The following is a 17,500-nucleotide window of genomic DNA, read 5'->3' as shown; positions in this document are numbered from 1 at the left end:
GAATTGTGCCCAAGTTGCTAACCACTTGAATGTTGCTGCCTTCAGCTGTTTCACAGGCACCAGTGGATATCACAGTAGCACCCTCAGACTCCAAAGTGGCAGAAACAGACACCATGGTGGCATCGTTAGACCCCAAAGTGGCATCGTTAGACTCCACAGCCACACTGTTGGACCCCAAAGTGTCATCATTAGACCCCAAAGTGTCATCGTTAGACCCCAAAGTGTCATCGTTAGACCCCAAAGTGTCATCGTTAGACCCCAAAGTGAAGCTGTTAGACTGTAAGGTCGTGCTAGACCCTAAAGCATCATCATTAGACCCCAAAGCATCATCATTAGACCCCAAAGAATCATCATGAGACCCCAAAGTGTCAGTGTTCGGCTGTAAAATCATATTAGATCCCAAAGTGTCATCTGTAGACTGCAGCACATCAACAGAAGACTCTATAGTGGCACTTTTCTCCCCCAAAGTGACATGTTTACTCTGCAACATGGCATCTACATCAGAGGAGTCCATGGTGGTACCTTTAAACCCCACAGTGCCAATAAGAGCCTCCTTGGTGCCAACTGCAGAGCCTGAGGATCCCACAGTGGTGTTTACACTGATTACAGGTGTGTCTGGGCTCCACACTGACAGCTTTAAGCTCTATAGTGATGTCCTCCTGTCCTCTGTTCATCTGAGCACCAGGAGAAACTACAAACACTCAGAAAGCTAGAAAAGGGAAAATAAAGTCATGACATGTTCACATTGTAGCCTGGCTGCAGCACAAACGCTTTATGCCCGAATGTTCATCCATATCATCGTAAATGTAAATCGCAACTAATTCACTTCATAACATTTTCCTGATTTTATCTGATTTCTGATATTTATTCCGAGTTCGGAAGAAACCGCGTGTAAAGCACTTCATTCACTTCCGCATGTTTGGAGGAGCCAAGAGCTCTGATTGGTCAAGAGAAAAAGTAAGCGTGAATCTGATTGGACAAAACAGCTGTCAGTTTCAACTCAAGTTGGAGCTGCTAAATATAATATAATATAATATAATATAATATAATATAATATAATATAATATAATATAATATAATATAATATAAATACCCTATTTATATTATATTATATTATATTATATTATATTATATTACGTTATATTATATTATATTATATTATATTATATTATATTTAGCAGCTCCAACTTGTGTTGAAACTGACAGCTGTTTTGTCCAATCAGATTCACGCTTACTTTTTAAGATAAAACAACTTGAATCAAATGGAGCAGAATTCAGTATACATTATATACTCATAATGTTATACATTATATACTCATAATGTTATACATTATATACTCATAATGTTATACATTATATACTCATAATGTTATACATTATACACTCATAATGTTATACATTATATACCCATAATGTTATACATTATACACTCATAATGTTATACATTATATACCCCTAATTTATACATTTTATAACCATAATGTTATACATTATATACCCATAATGTTATAATATACATATCACATGTCACTATTGTGATCTGAAGCTATTTTGCCCAATCTTTATATTTTAACTCGATGCCCTGTACCTACAGGGACCTCTAGTGTTTACACTGTGTCATTACAGTGTAAATTATAATGAGTTAATCACATCTTCATCTTGTATAAACTTGGCATAAATAATCTGGACTTTCCGAGAGGACAAAGTAATAAATATTTCTGAGTCTGACTGCTGATCAGACTGATGATGTGTTTCCTGTCTGGCATTTTTTTTGTGGTCTTATGGCCACATTTACATTTTTAGCAGTCCAACTTGTAACACACATTCATTCATTCATTCATTCATTCATTCATTCATTCATTCATTCATTCATCTTCTACCGCTTATCCGAACTTCTCGGGTCACAGGGAGCCTGTGCCTATCTCAGGCGTCACTGGGCATCAAGGTAGGATACACCCTGGACAGAGTGCCAACCCATCGCAGGGCACACACACTCTCATTCACATTTATCAGTGCCTACTATTTATTTATTTTTTTACTGATGACTGATGTGAAGGAAATAAGTGAAGAAAATATTTATTATAATAAATTCATTTAAAATATTAAAATATTTTATTCATAAGTTCATGTCTAATGATAAATGACGCAAAACATGAGTTTATTTGAGTAGAAGTAAATACACAAGCTGAATACCAGACATGTAGATGCAGAAGATGACCAAAAGGGGGCAGTACATGGATTTAGAACACACACAAACACATACACACACAAACACATACACACATACACACCAAAAAATCAAAAGGCTCCTGGTGATAGAAAGTCATGTTTGCACCCCGGGGTTAGAAGTGAAAAAGCAAGTTAATCTACATTCTAATCATACATGCATGCAAACACACACACACATATGCACACACACTACTTGTGAAAAGGTAACTAGTTTCTCAAATTATTTGAATGTAAACATTTCTGTGCAATATTTTATATAATCATCGTTTACTCCTTCACGTAAAGGGTGCCAATAATTATGGAGTTGACTAATTTTTGCACTTTTACTTAAACATACACAGGTTATGAGACTCCATGAGATGTCACACATAACTTACGCAATCCAACATTATGGGAAAGAATGTTATGAGGCCGGTGACACGCTGTCTGTAACATTACAGAAATAAGACATAAGTCATGGGTTCATTATTAATGTGATTGAAAAGTTCTTATAATGTTAGCATTAATGTTAATAAAGCTTGAGATGTGTTAATGTTGTGTATGAGAACCATTTATAACATTCTGCTAACATAAAACTAGGTAGATGTTCCACTTCTCGAAGGGTTCACTGGATCATTAAAGGTTAATAGATTCTATCTGCAACCTTTTCTTAAATAAAATTATTAATGTGGAAGCTTAATGTTTAATCAGAGGGACAACCAAGTTATCTAAGACTGTAGAACTGCATAAATAAATACTGTACTACAGCTCAAAGTAATGTTGGAGAGGAGGCAGTTACATGTGGTGAAAGTGAAGGATGATCTCAAATAACCCTAGAACCTTTTCATGGAACCTTTCAAATTTCAGTATGATGCAAATCAATAGTTTCCTGTTTAAGCAGAACTGCTTTAAGAAGATAAGAACCAATTCATCTATCAAAACTCTTCCAAGAACCCTTGAGGACCTGCTTTTTCCCAAGTGCAGCACAATCTTATATCGCACACCTACACATACATGTGTGTGTGTGTGTGTGTGTGTGTTTGTGTGTGTTTGCACTTTAGCTTGAGGCCCAGTTTATCTCAGGTGTGTCCACATAGCCTAAGGGCTCTTCAAACTGTCCTTAAACTACACCCCTGTACAGACACACACACACACACAAAGCCGGTTGTGCCAGTAGAGAAGGAGAGGAAGAAATTCAGCAAAAGACGACAGGTGAGTTTGAAGCATTTGGATGAGACAGAGATATTTTTCTTCTCTGAAATATTAACTGGTTGTGATTGATGTTGACGTGACCCCATATCAGAATTCTCAAACGTCTTAACAGGTAAGATTTTATTTTTAGAATCAATATTATTCACTATTATTAGTATTATTGTGTATAATATATTTATATCTCACTGGATATTTACTTGTATTTAAATACTACAGGATCAAATTTGAAGACAAGGTGCCAGCAACTGTATTATTTATTCACTCTTCAGGGTCCTTTTGAATGTTCAGGGTCCTTTTGCATAGTTTAGTCTTCTAAGCTTTCTGGAAGTGAAAAACGGAAGCAGTCGTTAATCACATATCTTATTCATTGATTTGTTTATTTTACTATCAAGGTACAGATCATTTTATTACAGTCAAAATTATACAATACAAAAAAACAACTGTTTTCTTGTTGGATCTTAGCTGTCTAACCGAGTCTATCTGAAGGAAAACACATTATCCACAGAACTCTAAAAGGTTCTAGATTAAAGCTTTAGAGTGTAGTAGCACTTTCTGCCTCATGAAGGTCAAGATAATAATGAACTAAACATGACTGAAAATAACTTTATTCGATATTTAGAATGCAGCTTTGTGATTGGACCGAATGAATACTGTAAGATAAATATATCAATACCTAGGAATAGGTGAGGTACCATTAGTATGTTAGCAACAAATTACAATCCAGTGCAGGATAATTACTATAATATTGAACATCAGCCACATAAAAGATCTCTGGTATTGTATAATCACACAAAACTAATCCCTGCCACTCTGCCCAGGTTTTGATAGATGGCCATTGAAAAAGGTGTGACACTAAGCATATGTAGGGCATCTGGGACAACCTGAGTGACAGCTTTGTGTGAAAGAGTATGACAGGGTGGAGCAACGGAGCTGAGGATTGTGTAATGATTGTGTGAGATAATAGTAAGAGAAAAGGTTACATGGTAGTGATTTTTTTGGGTGCTAGACATAAATGGATCAGAGCTAACTGTGAAACAACAAGGCAAGACTAGACAGATAGACAGAACGAATAAACAAAGCCCCCAGCAAGCTAAGTGTAACTCTGACCGAAGAGGTCCTATGCTTTTAAACAGGCCTCAGGTAGGTTTCACTTATGCAAATTACCTTCGTTGGTGTAAAGTCAAGGTGTTGATTCCCTTAAGTTTTCTTAATTGCTGACACTGAGGGATGCAGATTTCTGCAGTCATCTTTGTGTTGCTTCGGGCAACAGTTACCAGGACTAGGTGTGAGTGCTTGTGGTACAAGTTTCAGTTGTACTAACATCATTTATTCAGATAATCACGTTGATTGATGGCAGGTCTCACTTCATGAACAAATGCAGCTATTAATTTCATGTTATTACAAGAATCACTGTTGTAACTTTTAATTTAAACTTGATGGGATATGTTGAAATAATGTTTAATTATCCTTTTCTTTTGTTACTGATTTGGTTATTTTTTTTCCAGAGTGGCTGATAATTGAGACATTACATATCAGCGCAGTTAAAGGACAACGGGTCGTGCTTACAGATGCAGTGGTGGCAGATCGGTGCTCCAATTGGTGGCACAATGGTGAACTGATCTAATCACCTTTGTACACTGAACAGATACCTACACTTTCATGCCACCCAAAAAGATTCAGCCACTCTAAGAAGGATAAATCTTTAATATATACATACATCTATACATGTTTTGGTTTGGCACCATCAGGATGACCATCAGAAACCTCACTACATCCCTCAGCCCCCAGGTAAACCTTTCATGTACCACTGCTTTCAGTGCCCATTTACCTGCAATGAAAAATCTCACTTGTTCAACCACATGAAGTACGACTTGTGTAAGAACTCACTTTCACTGCAAAGCAAGATATCCCTCAACACTGTTGATGAAATTAGCATGACAAAAGCTACCACAGAGGTGCCGATGCAGAATAATGATTCAGCACAACTTGATTATTTGAATGAAATGACTACAGTTGAGCTGAAAGATGACCATAATGCCCAACCAAATGAGGAAGAGAGGAGTAACATACCTGAAAGAGTGTTGTTACCACAGACCGATCCACAACCAAAACAGAATGCAGATCTACTAATGAACAAATCATCATCCAGGACAGATGGAACGAAAACCGTGTCAAGCAATAATGAAGAACTGCCAACAACACATACATCTGCCTTTTCTGATGATCCCTCATTTCAGGAAGATCCAACATCAACCTTTTATCAACCACCAAAGTCCTTCCAACATGAAGTTCTTCCAGTATACAACCCTATTTCCATTCATAATTCAGTTCTCCTTGATTACAAACCCCAGGAGCAGGCACAAGAAACAGAATATTTTTCCCAAAGACTGAAGTACCCTTCTTATGCCATAAACTATAATTTATACTCTACATGCTCTTCCTATTCACCCTATTTTGTTTGTGACAATTACTGCAATCATCTCCCTTCCGCTTCACATTTTACTCCGTACTCTGGAGAAAGTACTAAATTCAATTCTCAACCACTTGGCATCCATCCACTCCTACCAGGGCAACTTCTTCCCATCCGCTCCTTCCCAACAAGCCACAATCTCACTTTAGATCAAACTTATAGATTTTACCATTCAAGTCCTTCCCTTATGTACCACCCCCAAGATCAGACCTATCTTACCTCATGTTCTAATTCAATCAAAGGCCATTCTACTATGGCTGTACCCAACAATCTCAATCATGTAAGACCTGATGGTTTGCGTCTTGATTTATACTCAATGGTTCAAAGAGAATGCTTGCTGATGCAGGAACCTGGGATCAGAATAAGCCACCAAAATAAAGTTCAAATGAGTCCCAAACTTGGCTGTTCTCCAACTGGGTCACCAGCTGGGCCAAATGCAAGAGATCACACACAAAAAGACTCCCAGAAACCACTGGATGTAAGTGGGATAGTTTCCCCACATGACCAACTGGAAAAGTATAACACTAGTTCACTCTCAGCTAAAGATGGATCCAGACAAGGCAGATCCACACACCGGCAGAGGTAAAAAAATAATGTTTGGGATTCTTTTTTATAAAATAAATCTGTTGAATATCTGAAGGTACCATTAAATACATTGACTAATGCATTGTTTTACTCTGTTTACATGCTAATCATTTGACATCCAGGGCAGCGGAACAAGAAGAAGTAACAAATGGCGATGTGGCCCAAATGAATCTCTCAAATAATGAACCTGCATTTGAGGTTCCTTTAAATCTCTCTCTAAAACCTATAGCTGGTATCCCTACCTCACTAAGCCATATACAAGGTCAGAGTAAAAGCACCACCTGGGGAACTATGGATTCCAGTTCACTGAAAGAAGAAAATGATGATACCACAGATGAAGAAAAAAGGACAGCTGCATTTGCTTTGTGTCAACTGGCCCAGTGGAATCTGTCAGAACAGATAGAATCCTCAGAGACAAGCACACACTTGAGCAAGTTCACAGAGACTAGTCCTAACGATGGGCTGAGCATCCATCAAATCAGCTCTACTTCATTTCATGCTAACTGCATACGCGGTAATCCAGTAGCCATTCCTGAAGACAAAATTTCCTTTGAAGAAAGTGATAGCACTGAAACAGAGAAGACAAATTTTTCTTCTGAATTTCCTGATCCAAAATCTACCCTGGATGTTAATTGTTCCACACGTTATCCTGACGCTACAACAGTCACTGAAACCAACCCCAGAACCAAAATTCAGACAAAATCCAGAAGATATGGAACATCCGCAAAGAGAAGCACAGACTCAGTTCCTAGAAATCGCGTCCTAAGGAAAAGACTTCGGCGTTAACTGTTTCTAAATTGTAACATTTGATTGCACGGCATTTGGAAGACACGAGAGCTAGACTTAACATTTGGGGTCTTTTTACTAATTCAATGAAACTTCGGTCATCCAGAAAACAATAAAAAAAAAATTGAAAAAAGAAAATAGTACCTTTTGGTTCCAGTTTTTACTTTTTAATCATTTATACCAAGATATTTGTTAATGCTATACAAAGTAAATAACTCTTTTTTAATTACCAAACAGTTTAGTTTATTTTACTTTTATTTAAAGTTGTACTATCAACATTTAATAGCTACCTTCGTTAATCTTAAAAGTCTGTCAAAAGTGTCCTTATCTCTCACATAGGCCAGAGCATGGTGTAGTTTCATGCTTAACTGCAGAAACTCTCCTAACTACACAGACATATATATTAGCAGGTGTACCTAAAACCTGCCGAACTGCAATCATCACACAATGCAGGTATAGACATGTTGGGCTGTATGACTGTCTCTCATCAGCCTACACAAGACATGACACATGTGCTTATATTATAGCAGCTCGTATATAGTCGTTCCCTCACCTTTTTCTCAGCAGCTTGTCACGTTTCACGTTGTCACAAGAAATTGCAAACTGTTTATTTTTTTTCCCCAAAGAATACCTCTGTTACAAAACACTAACAAAGACTGTAAAATAGATGCGTCTTTACAGAAAACTTTACTATATTGATGTTAGAAAATGTTTTTAATCCCTTTTTTAAACCCACGCAGTGTACCCACGAACGGGTCTGTGAGAGAGCAGGTAATAGGGAAATGATCGTGTTTGAGAATGAACACATTAATATAATAATTCTTAAAAAAATTCAATCATTGCTCTAATAAATCATGTGTAACACATTTAAATGCAAATGACATTCATTTATTGTCGCTTACTGATATACTGTATATCATGTGTGTCTTCATTAAATATTAACCTCAAAGTATTTGCCTTACAGGATGCACTAAACTCATTCAGCAGTAGCCAATAAAGCTTGAATTTATAAATAAATCAATATATTGTTCAACAGAAGAACAGCATAGAGTAGTTCAGCATTACAATATATAACCAGACTGTCTTCGTTTATCCTTCGTTTTTACCCATTGCTTTTCTTTTAGTTAAATCTCTCCACATATAGAGACGTTTACTTGTGAGCAGTTACTTGGTTGTGCAGGTTTTGGTTAGCAGGGCTCCTGAGGTCCAAGTTGTGTGGAGATGAAACCCCTCTCAACCCCCCACCCACAGTGCATTGTGGACAAGCCATAGAGTCAGGCACATGGTTCTGTGAGGAAAAGCCAAGGGTTACAATCGATGCTGGACCCTGAATAGACAAGTATCCATAGACAGAAGGCAATAGAAAACAAGTTGGCGAGAAGAGAAACACAAAATTAGTTCATGTCAGGTTTCCTGAAATGTTCCTTACCCCCCTGTCATAGCCTAGTTCTGCACTCTTCGGGCCTGAGACCATTGTGTCCTTGTGATTGACAGGTCCTTTTGGTTGTGCAAGGGGCAGAGCCATGCTGATTGACAGCAAAACCCCATCTCATAAGCAGCATGTGACAGCTGAACTCCATCTCGTAAGCAGCATGCTCGAGACTGTAGATGATGGAGTATCTGTTAGCACGTCATTAAAAGAGTATGGTATCTTAATCAGTTATTTCAGGTACCTTAAATCATTTCTGTAAATACTGAATTATATATCATTTAATTCAGGGATCAATTTTATTCTAATGCCTAATGTGTGATTTTATTACATTCAAATTGTGTTTTTTTTAATATGCTAAATCCAGATTTGTCTGTTCACATTGAATTTAATTTTAGTACATATTTCAGCATGTTTCACTTTAGCTCTAACTGAGCGTGTAATTAACAGCCTTCATAACAGCCTGATCACTTTCAAGTAATTTTTGGCCTTCAGAGAAATGGATTGTTGCTGTGGCTCTGAAGCTGGGGGGCCGTTTGGAGGCGGGGCATAGAGGAGAGGGGCAACAATGGCTGTGGAAGGTTAGGGGGCAGGTCTGGAGGCTGAGGTGCGTTTTGGGATGAGGGCAAAGGAAGAGAGGCACTGTAGGGAAGAGCACCAGGCAAAGCATGAGCAGGCAGTGGGGAAGTGGAGTTCGGACGCATCTGATTCAGAGTCAGTCTGCGTTGGTCACAGTGGAAAGGGTTAGTGGGCGATGGAGCACTCAGACCTGAAGAGAAAGAAAAAGAAGAGAATGGGGGCTACTAAGTACTGCATTTTTTGTAGTAAATGATAGCTCCAATTTGACCATTGTTATCTTGTAAATGTCTCATTAACTCTTAAGATTATTACAAATTCTGAGCACTGACATTCAAAGCAGTTTCCTAACTTTCTAGTCCTAGATTTCTAGGTGTCTTGCGCCCTACACTTGGTCATTTCTCTTGCATTGGTTAACCTCTAATGATAATGCTAAGAACTGGCAGTCTCTTAACCCAAACCAGTCCAACTCTCTATCTCATTATCTAATCCAGTCCGAGTCTCATTCATTTCCAGTCTCAGTCTTGAGGATGAAAAGAAAAGAACAGAAACAAGACTGAGACTGGAAATTAGGGGATCTTATCCCCTATGACAGGGTGTTAAGATCCCTCTCATTCCACTCATGCCCCTTTTCCACCAAAAAGAACCGGGTGCTGGTTCAGAGCTAGCACTGGTACTGGTTCAAAGTTGGTTCCACTGGCGAACCTTCTAAGAACCGGTTTGTCTTTCCACCGGCTAGAGAGCCGTCACAGAGCCGGTGCTTTGGGTGTCGAAAAAGAAAGAACTGGTTCTAAATTAGGCTCTGGCTCCGAACCAGCACTCAAACTGCCTCGGTGGAAAAGGGGCATTACTGTCTCACCTTCTGAGCCAGTACCAATTCATATCTTATTCCCCAGTCCAGTCCCAATGCTCCATCCTCAATCGAGTCCCAGATCCAATATTATTCCCCAATCCATTGCCATACCCTGTATCATCCTTTAATTCTATCACAGAATTTGTATCTTCCAATCCCACCTTACTCCATGTCTAGGCACCCAATCGGTATCTTATTAGCAAGTCTGGACCTTATTTTTTTTCCCATTCCAGTTCCACATCCAGTATCATCCCAATCCAGTCCCAGTTCTTGCGTTAATCTCCAATCCAGTTCAAGTCCTTATGTCAAGACCTACTGTAATATAATATCAATCACTATATCATCCTCCAATCCTTTACTTATCCCTATCTAACTGTCCAATTATATCCCAGAACAAATCTCATTCTCCAGTACAGACATTGTCTCAGATTCAGGTCCAGTCCCTGATGTAGGTCCAGTCTATGTCTACTCTATCATCATCACTAGTCCTGCATCTACAGCCTCACAGTATCACTTTATGTTCCAGTGTTCTTTTCCATCACACCTTCTACAGATCAACCAAGGAGCAATCCTGCCTTTTTTTTTTTTATTTCACAAATATGTTTGTGTGTTTTTGTGTGTGTTAGTGTCTAACCTGAGAGGAAGGGGTTTTTGCTCTTGGCTGGTATATTGGAAGGGTTGAGTGGATGTGTTTGTGAGTGTTGTTTTGAGGGAATAAGTGTGTCTAGGTTGATGAGTGATGCAGCAGTAGGGCCAAGAAATGCCTCTGGTGTGCAGCACTTTCTAGGAGTCACTGAATCCAGTGGAGGGCCAAGATGAGAGCGGTCAAAAGTCACCGAACTTGCTTCAACTCTTCCATTTACCTGCCCACCCACCACCAAGTCAGAAAATGGATCTATATCTGAAATAGAGAGAAAGAATTTGTGTTCCATCAGCCAATATGTACAGACAGAACTTTATGGTCTAATGGTCATGTAATGCTATATTACAGTGTGTATTAAGTAGGGTTGGGAACCGAGAACCGGTTCTTATTTTTAACAGGAACAGGAACCGCGCAGAATTTTCAAGTTTCGTTCCAAACGCGGTTCCGATGCGATGACGGGCAAAGTGCTGGGAGCGGTCACTTTAAATAGCCATGTCCTACCTCATGAATATTCATTGTTTACACTGTTTACAGTCACGCAACCAAATTAACGCAGCTTACCACAGAAATCAGTCACTCGTGCTGCTGTGCTGAGGTACGCTTTGTGTTAAACATGTCTAAAAAAAGTCTAAAGTTTGGATTCATTTCCAAAGCTACAACAATGAAGCAAATCTCCCCCATCTGAGAGGCTTTTCTCCTCAGCTGGAGAAACAATAAGCCAGGAAAGGTCTCGTCTTCTCCCAGAGAAAGCAGACGTTAATTTTTCTTCAGAAAAATTGCTAACTGTTTTGCTAAGTTGTAATTCTGGATGTTAAATTTGATGTTGGATTTATTTAAATTTAAATTGATATGAATTGAAATGCTCTGTTTAAAATATTTAAAGAGTGATTAATAAACACAAATGGAATTGTGCAAGTATTATGCATTATTTTTCACATTTCTTTTATTATGGAATCGTAAGGCAGAACTGGAACATGAATCGGAACCAGAAAATTTATTTTGATACCCAACCCTAGTATTAAGGTGATGAGGAATCAACCAAGGGGAAAGAGCATGACAAAGCAGCAAAAGCACATTACAAATCAAAAGAAATGCAGGGCAGGTAATAACAATAGTACCTGTTGGACTCTCACAGCGAGGGCTGAACACACTGTTAGGTCGTGTGTCTCCAGGTTCCTCTTCCTCAGGAATGGAAAATGGGTCGACTCCTGCTGAGGCTTTGTTACAATGCACACCAGGTGTCAATTAAACACTGTCTCTACTGTTTGTGTGAAGGTGTATCTTTTTTGCTTATTTTGGTCAGTACCTGGTCGAATTGGACTTCTCCAGGGTTGTTCTGTAGACTTAGATGTGGACTTAGTGGGCAGGGCTCCCCATGGGTCTGGTGGAGATTGGTTCGTAACCCAGTGTTGATCTGGGCTACCAGACGAGGGGTGGGGTTTCCAGGGACTACCAACTACAGGGGTACTGGTGTTAACCACAGCTAGACAGAGTGAGATATACAGAAAATTGTATATTTCCATGCATAATGATAAATATGGATTTTTATCTGGTTTCCCATTTTAAATCCACATAAATCTAATAAATGTAAACCACACTATATCAAAATGCAAAGATGAATTCAGCAACTCACCAACAGTATCCCAGGGATCTGAGGTTAAAGGGCAGGAAGGCTGGGCATCCCAGAGATCATCACTGGGTGGTGCTTCAGTTTGTCCAGATTTTCCAAATATGTCCACCAAATCAATCATGGCTGACTGGAAGAACAAACACTTCAAATCACATACCAATACATCAGTTACAGAGAATCATATTTGTTTGTGATCACTGTCATATAAAAGGATTTGATAAGGGTAGTAATGGAACAAAGTGCTTATGGTTTTTCTCATACCTCTCCAGGTCTGCATTGACTGTCTTTCCTGCTCTTGTCTACAACTTTTTCAACTTGGGGTTCATCGTCATGACCTTTGCGGTGTTCCTTTTGTTAAAGAGCAAAACCAAAATAAATCAGAGTTACTGTTATAATCTGTGCGTTTGTGTGTGTGTTACCTCTCGACTCATTGCAAGTGCCAGTTGTAACTGCAGCTCTTCCTCTCCGCTGGTTTGAGGTCGAGAGTGTTCCAGATCAGAGGCTCTTGGAGACGAAGGAGATGCTGAAAGAGATTGACAGAGAAAAGTGTTAGTGTGTAGTGTTAGTATAAATATAATAAAAAAAAACAGTATACACACAAATTTATACGGTAGTCACAGAAATTTTCACACAAGCTTAAGGCCAGTTAGAGGACTCACAGGTAAAGGAAGATGGAGATCCTCTGGAGCGACTGAACTCCTCTCCATACAGTGCTGCCATGCTCGGCTGGCTGCTCCTCCTACTCAGGTACGAAGGAGGCACCGTACCTGACCCTCCACCGCCACCTGCGCTTGCTAACCGTTCTTTGGTCTTCAGTGCCAGTGCCCTCTCTTGTCTGAGCCTGTCCTCATCCCTGAGCAATGCCACCAGCTGCTTGGCCTTTTCACGCACATTCACGCCCTGATCACGCCCGTCCCGGTCCACGTACTGAAAGTCGCGCAGCGTCTGGATGGTGAAGGCGTTTTCACGGCATTGCTGCGCTACACGCTCTGAACCCGTCTTAGCCAAGTAATCAAGCAGGGTTAGGGCCTAAACAAAACAAGGAACCTAAAATAACAAGTGTCTAGCATGTTCCCATTTAAAACCAAATAATACTAAATGATCAATTAAAATATAGCTTGTGATGTAGTTCATGTTGTCCTATTTACAGCAAACATTTGGTACTTATTGGTTGCTATTATATGTTTACTTATAGTTAGAATAATAATTAGGTAGGTATTGCAATAACCATAGTAATATGCATGTTATAAGCATATTATGACCTTGTAGACATGCCTCCAGTTCTTGCCGTGATCGTTGAGGCGTTTCCACACCATGGCCATGACCTCACTGAACGCAGCTACGCTAAACGTCAGCTCGGCAATCTCCGACATAAGAGAGCTGGACGGACCCCAGGGGTCATTGGAGGTCGCCTCGCGTACTTTCACTTCAGCCTCCGAGTAGTTGTGTACAATGTTCTTCACCTGCCGTCGCAGGGCCGAGGTTGTCATGGCTACAGTAAGCGTGTGAGTGTGTGTCCAAATGTTGGAGGTTTTTTATTTTGTGCAAAGTGCGACTCTAAAAAGGCTCAGAATCAGGAATGCATCTATAAGCAGAGAGAGATACAAAATAGACAGAAAAGTGATACATTAAAATTGATCTGTGAATGTCTGGCAATAATTGAGGTCACATCTGATTAAAATTACATGAGTGCATTCATTTATTTCTCCCTCCATTTTTGCAGCAGATCATTTTCTTTAGGGACTTGTATAATTAACAACCCAGTATAGCTGCCACTTCCCATAAAACAACACCAGGACCGGAAGTGTGAAAGGAAGTAGGCCATCAAGAAGCACTAACCATCTGCCACTATTCTGGTTCACCAGAGGAGACGCACTGAAGTTTCATGTGAAATTCAAAGTGAATCAGGTGAGAGATCTATTAGTGATTTAGTTGGATGCATGTGTAATGAAAGCTAGAGTCAGTAATTCCTTATCATAACTCCACCCATCAGTTTAATCTTACATTATCAGAATCTCAGCATCTTCAAAGAAATTCATACAATTGTACAAGTGATATATATATAGTGTTCAAATATAAAATGCGAACTGCTCTCTCTCTCTCTCTCTCTCTCTCTCTCTCTCTCTCTCTCTCTTTCTCTCTCTCTCTCTCTCTCTCTCTCTCTCTCTCTCTCTCTCTCTCTCTCTCTCTCTCTCTGTCTGTGTGCGTACATGCATGAGTGTGTGTGTGTGCTTGGGTGTGTATTCCTACTGCAGCATCATTGACCATCAGCATCATTGGAGGATACACACACACATTTTACATCGTGATCTGTCACTACGGCAACAATGGTCCACAGGGAGCAGGTTGCAAATGAGGAGACAGGGTTGCCCCATATTTTAGTGAAGTCCCCACCACACCCACACTCACACACACCCACACTCACACACACACACACACACACACCCACACACAGTTCCATAAAAAGAACAGTAATCTGTGATGATTTATTCAGTATGACTTGATTGTAGAACCATATTACTGAATACTTTTCAATCTGTACAGTGAACTAAAAGAACACACACACACACACACACACACACACACACACACACACACACACACACACATATATATATAAACAGAATCTCATTTCCTATATCAGATTCCATTCCTTTCCTCACAGTGACATAAATCATCTCAGTAACTAAGAGTCCAAGAGGATGAAGGATGAGGCTGCTATAATTCATCATCTCGTGGCTCTAAAAGCCAACAGAACATAAACCAGGTGTCACTGTGTCTGCATCCATCTGAGATCTTCTTGACTTTTCTCCGAATTTATATTCCAGCTAGATATTCATTTTGTGTACCATAATAATTCCAGGATTGTTTTTAGATTGTATTTACCAATTTTACGACATATCAAAAGTATTCTTCACTTTAGCTCAGGGTGAAAAAAAACACAAGTTAACAACCTTATAACATGTCACTTATACACACAATAATAATAATAATAATAATAATAATAATAATAATAATAATAATTCTGTATAAAGCAGTGGGACTCGTGTTAATGGAGGTGGAGGACGAGAGACCACAGGAAGACTCCAGAGTCATCACAAATTTATACCCTATCACCTTTCTGCTGAGCAAAGACATGCGCTCTCTCTCTCTCTCTCTCTCTCTCTCTCTCTCTCTCTCTCTCTCTCTCTCTCTCTCTCTCAGTGTATTTCACATGCTTTATTGGCCTGCATAATGATGGTGTATTTACAAAGCTTGCAAATTGTGGGAATATTTAAAAAAATAAATAAATAAATAACAAAGTGTGTGTATGTCTTGGTATATCATTATATTATACTCTGGTATATTTTCAAACTGAATTATTAACACATTTAATCACTAAAACTGCAATAACATTCAACATATTGTTACATTAAAGTTTCATTTCAGCTCATTAAAACTCCACCCACAAACAAAACCATAATCATAACCCTGCCCCTTATCTCAACTCCTCTGTAATCCTCACCTGACCTCCTATAGAGTGAACGTTTTTCTGTTCAGTTTATACTTAAACTCCTTCATCTTTATATGCCCATGATCCTGCCTTCACCAAAACTCCACCGTTCCCTGAAATCCATCCATCAACTGAAACCTTACCTTAGCTCCGCCTCTTCATTTTCAGTCCCTAAGCTCAGTATATACGTTCTTATAAGTAACAAATCACTCAGGATTTCCTCACACTCTGTACACACTGCATTTCAGTCCAACACCATTAAAACACACACACGGACAATCAGGTATTAGTGTGGACAGCCAATACAGATCTATTCTGAGAGGAAGGACACACACACACACACACACACACACACACACACACCTATGTAAACTGAAATACCTTCAAGGACATTGTTGATTAAAAAAACAGCATGCGGTCAGAGGCATCAATGTCCTTTATGCACACACACACACACACACACACACACACACACAGAGCTCAGACATTAAGTCATAGCTGATCTGCTGACTGTTCACTTCTCTCTTATCACAGAGGCAAGAAAAGGCATCTTTCACTCGACCCTGTTACATGAACACATTCGCTGTCAAATATTTTAAATATCCCATAAATCACGACTAATGTTTTCCACAGGAAGTGACATCACCTGCATTTCCTACGTAAACCAGAAGAAGAAACATTGTTTATTTCTGTATAATTGTTGATACTGTGAAAATGAATGATGACATCACTGAAAATCATTAAAATGTCCCTCATGTCGTCACGCTGTTAGCACGAACGGCTAATTCACCACTTTGGGGCTCTTTGCTAACTGTATTTATCTTGAACCCTGCTGTTGAAAATACATATTATTTTATCTTCTGGAAAACTTCTTCTGTAAATATCTTCTGTAGCAAGAATTTTAAAGAAAATAATAACAATTTGCACCGATCATCCTGCTCAAAACTTTACACCCCCCACTGCCTCTTAATGTATCCTGTTGCTTTCTTGAGGTTGAGTGAACATTTGCACCTGTGTAATAGTTGTGTACAAATCTCTCAGCTGTCCTCATTGTGAGAAGATGGATCTCAGGTCAAATATACAGAAGATGCTGGAAAAGTAAAGATTGTGCAGGAGCTGGAGGATTTTTCTGAACAACACTGGGCAGCTTGACGTCTCAGGACAGACATGCGAACCATGAACGACTCACACTAAGCTTTATGACAAAAACAGTCGTTGGATCATCATAATAATAAAGCATGTAAACTTTTAAACTGTTTTATTTGTGTGAATTCAGTTATTATTGTGTCTTGTAAACTAAAACTACCTCCTATGTGAAATAGCTTATTCAAAGCAGAACTAAATAAAAACAAAATGCAGTATTTATATATATATATTTGAGCGTCATATTTTATATATTTATATACACTGAGCTTCACATTATGAATATGGGACACATTTGATACTGTTCACACCTGTACTGAGTCCCATCAGACCATACATTAATGCCAGTTGAGATCAGAGCTTTAGTTAATACTCTCCTGTTAGCTGATCCACATTCTGAAACTATTAATTCCCACAAAATCAGTGTCATGACATTATGAAGCGTTAATAAGCGTCTTCAAACCTGATGGTA

General features: G+C 39.0%; 3 protein-coding genes across 3 annotated transcripts in view; 1 reads left to right on the top strand and 2 right to left on the bottom strand.

Annotated features, from left to right (window-relative positions):
• The window catches only part of b3gntl1 (UDP-GlcNAc:betaGal beta-1,3-N-acetylglucosaminyltransferase-like 1), a 17,957-nt gene extending 17,053 nt beyond the window's left edge, over positions 1-904 (bottom strand). Inside the window, exon 1 of the mRNA XM_060860513.1 lies at positions 23-904. Coding sequence (XP_060716496.1) covers positions 23-514 — 492 coding nt within the window. The 5' untranslated portion in view covers positions 515-904. The remainder of the gene's footprint in view (positions 1-22) is intronic.
• Positions 905-4,988: 4,084 nt separating this feature from the next.
• On the top strand, positions 4,989-7,368 carry LOC132839098 (zinc finger protein 750-like). The gene is made up of 3 exons (XM_060859878.1): positions 4,989-5,030; positions 5,169-6,472; positions 6,598-7,368. Exons 1-3 carry the CDS (start codon positions 4,989-4,991, stop codon positions 7,259-7,261), a joined length of 2,010 nt encoding a protein of 669 aa, XP_060715861.1. The 3' UTR covers positions 7,262-7,368.
• A 689-nt stretch (positions 7,369-8,057) lies between these two features.
• Positions 8,058-17,500, bottom strand: part of epn3b (epsin 3b) — a 10,488-nt gene continuing 1,045 nt past the window's right edge. Inside the window, exons 2-10 of the mRNA XM_060860507.1 lie at positions 13,655-13,977; positions 13,052-13,421; positions 12,812-12,915; positions 12,654-12,740; positions 12,396-12,519; positions 12,069-12,245; positions 11,881-11,979; positions 10,754-11,020; positions 8,058-9,459 (exon numbers count right to left, since the gene is read on the bottom strand). Coding sequence (XP_060716490.1) covers positions 9,182-9,459; positions 10,754-11,020; positions 11,881-11,979; positions 12,069-12,245; positions 12,396-12,519; positions 12,654-12,740; positions 12,812-12,915; positions 13,052-13,421; positions 13,655-13,882 — 1,734 coding nt within the window. The 5' untranslated portion in view covers positions 13,883-13,977 and the 3' untranslated portion in view covers positions 8,058-9,181. The remainder of the gene's footprint in view (positions 9,460-10,753; positions 11,021-11,880; positions 11,980-12,068; positions 12,246-12,395; positions 12,520-12,653; positions 12,741-12,811; positions 12,916-13,051; positions 13,422-13,654; positions 13,978-17,500) is intronic.

This window comes from Tachysurus vachellii, chromosome 24, assembly GCF_030014155.1.
Source record: "Tachysurus vachellii isolate PV-2020 chromosome 24, HZAU_Pvac_v1, whole genome shotgun sequence".
Lineage (NCBI taxonomy): Eukaryota > Metazoa > Chordata > Actinopteri > Siluriformes > Bagridae > Tachysurus > Tachysurus vachellii.
The sequence above is the reverse complement of the archived record's forward strand: the minus strand, read 5'-3'. Positions and strand labels throughout refer to the sequence as shown.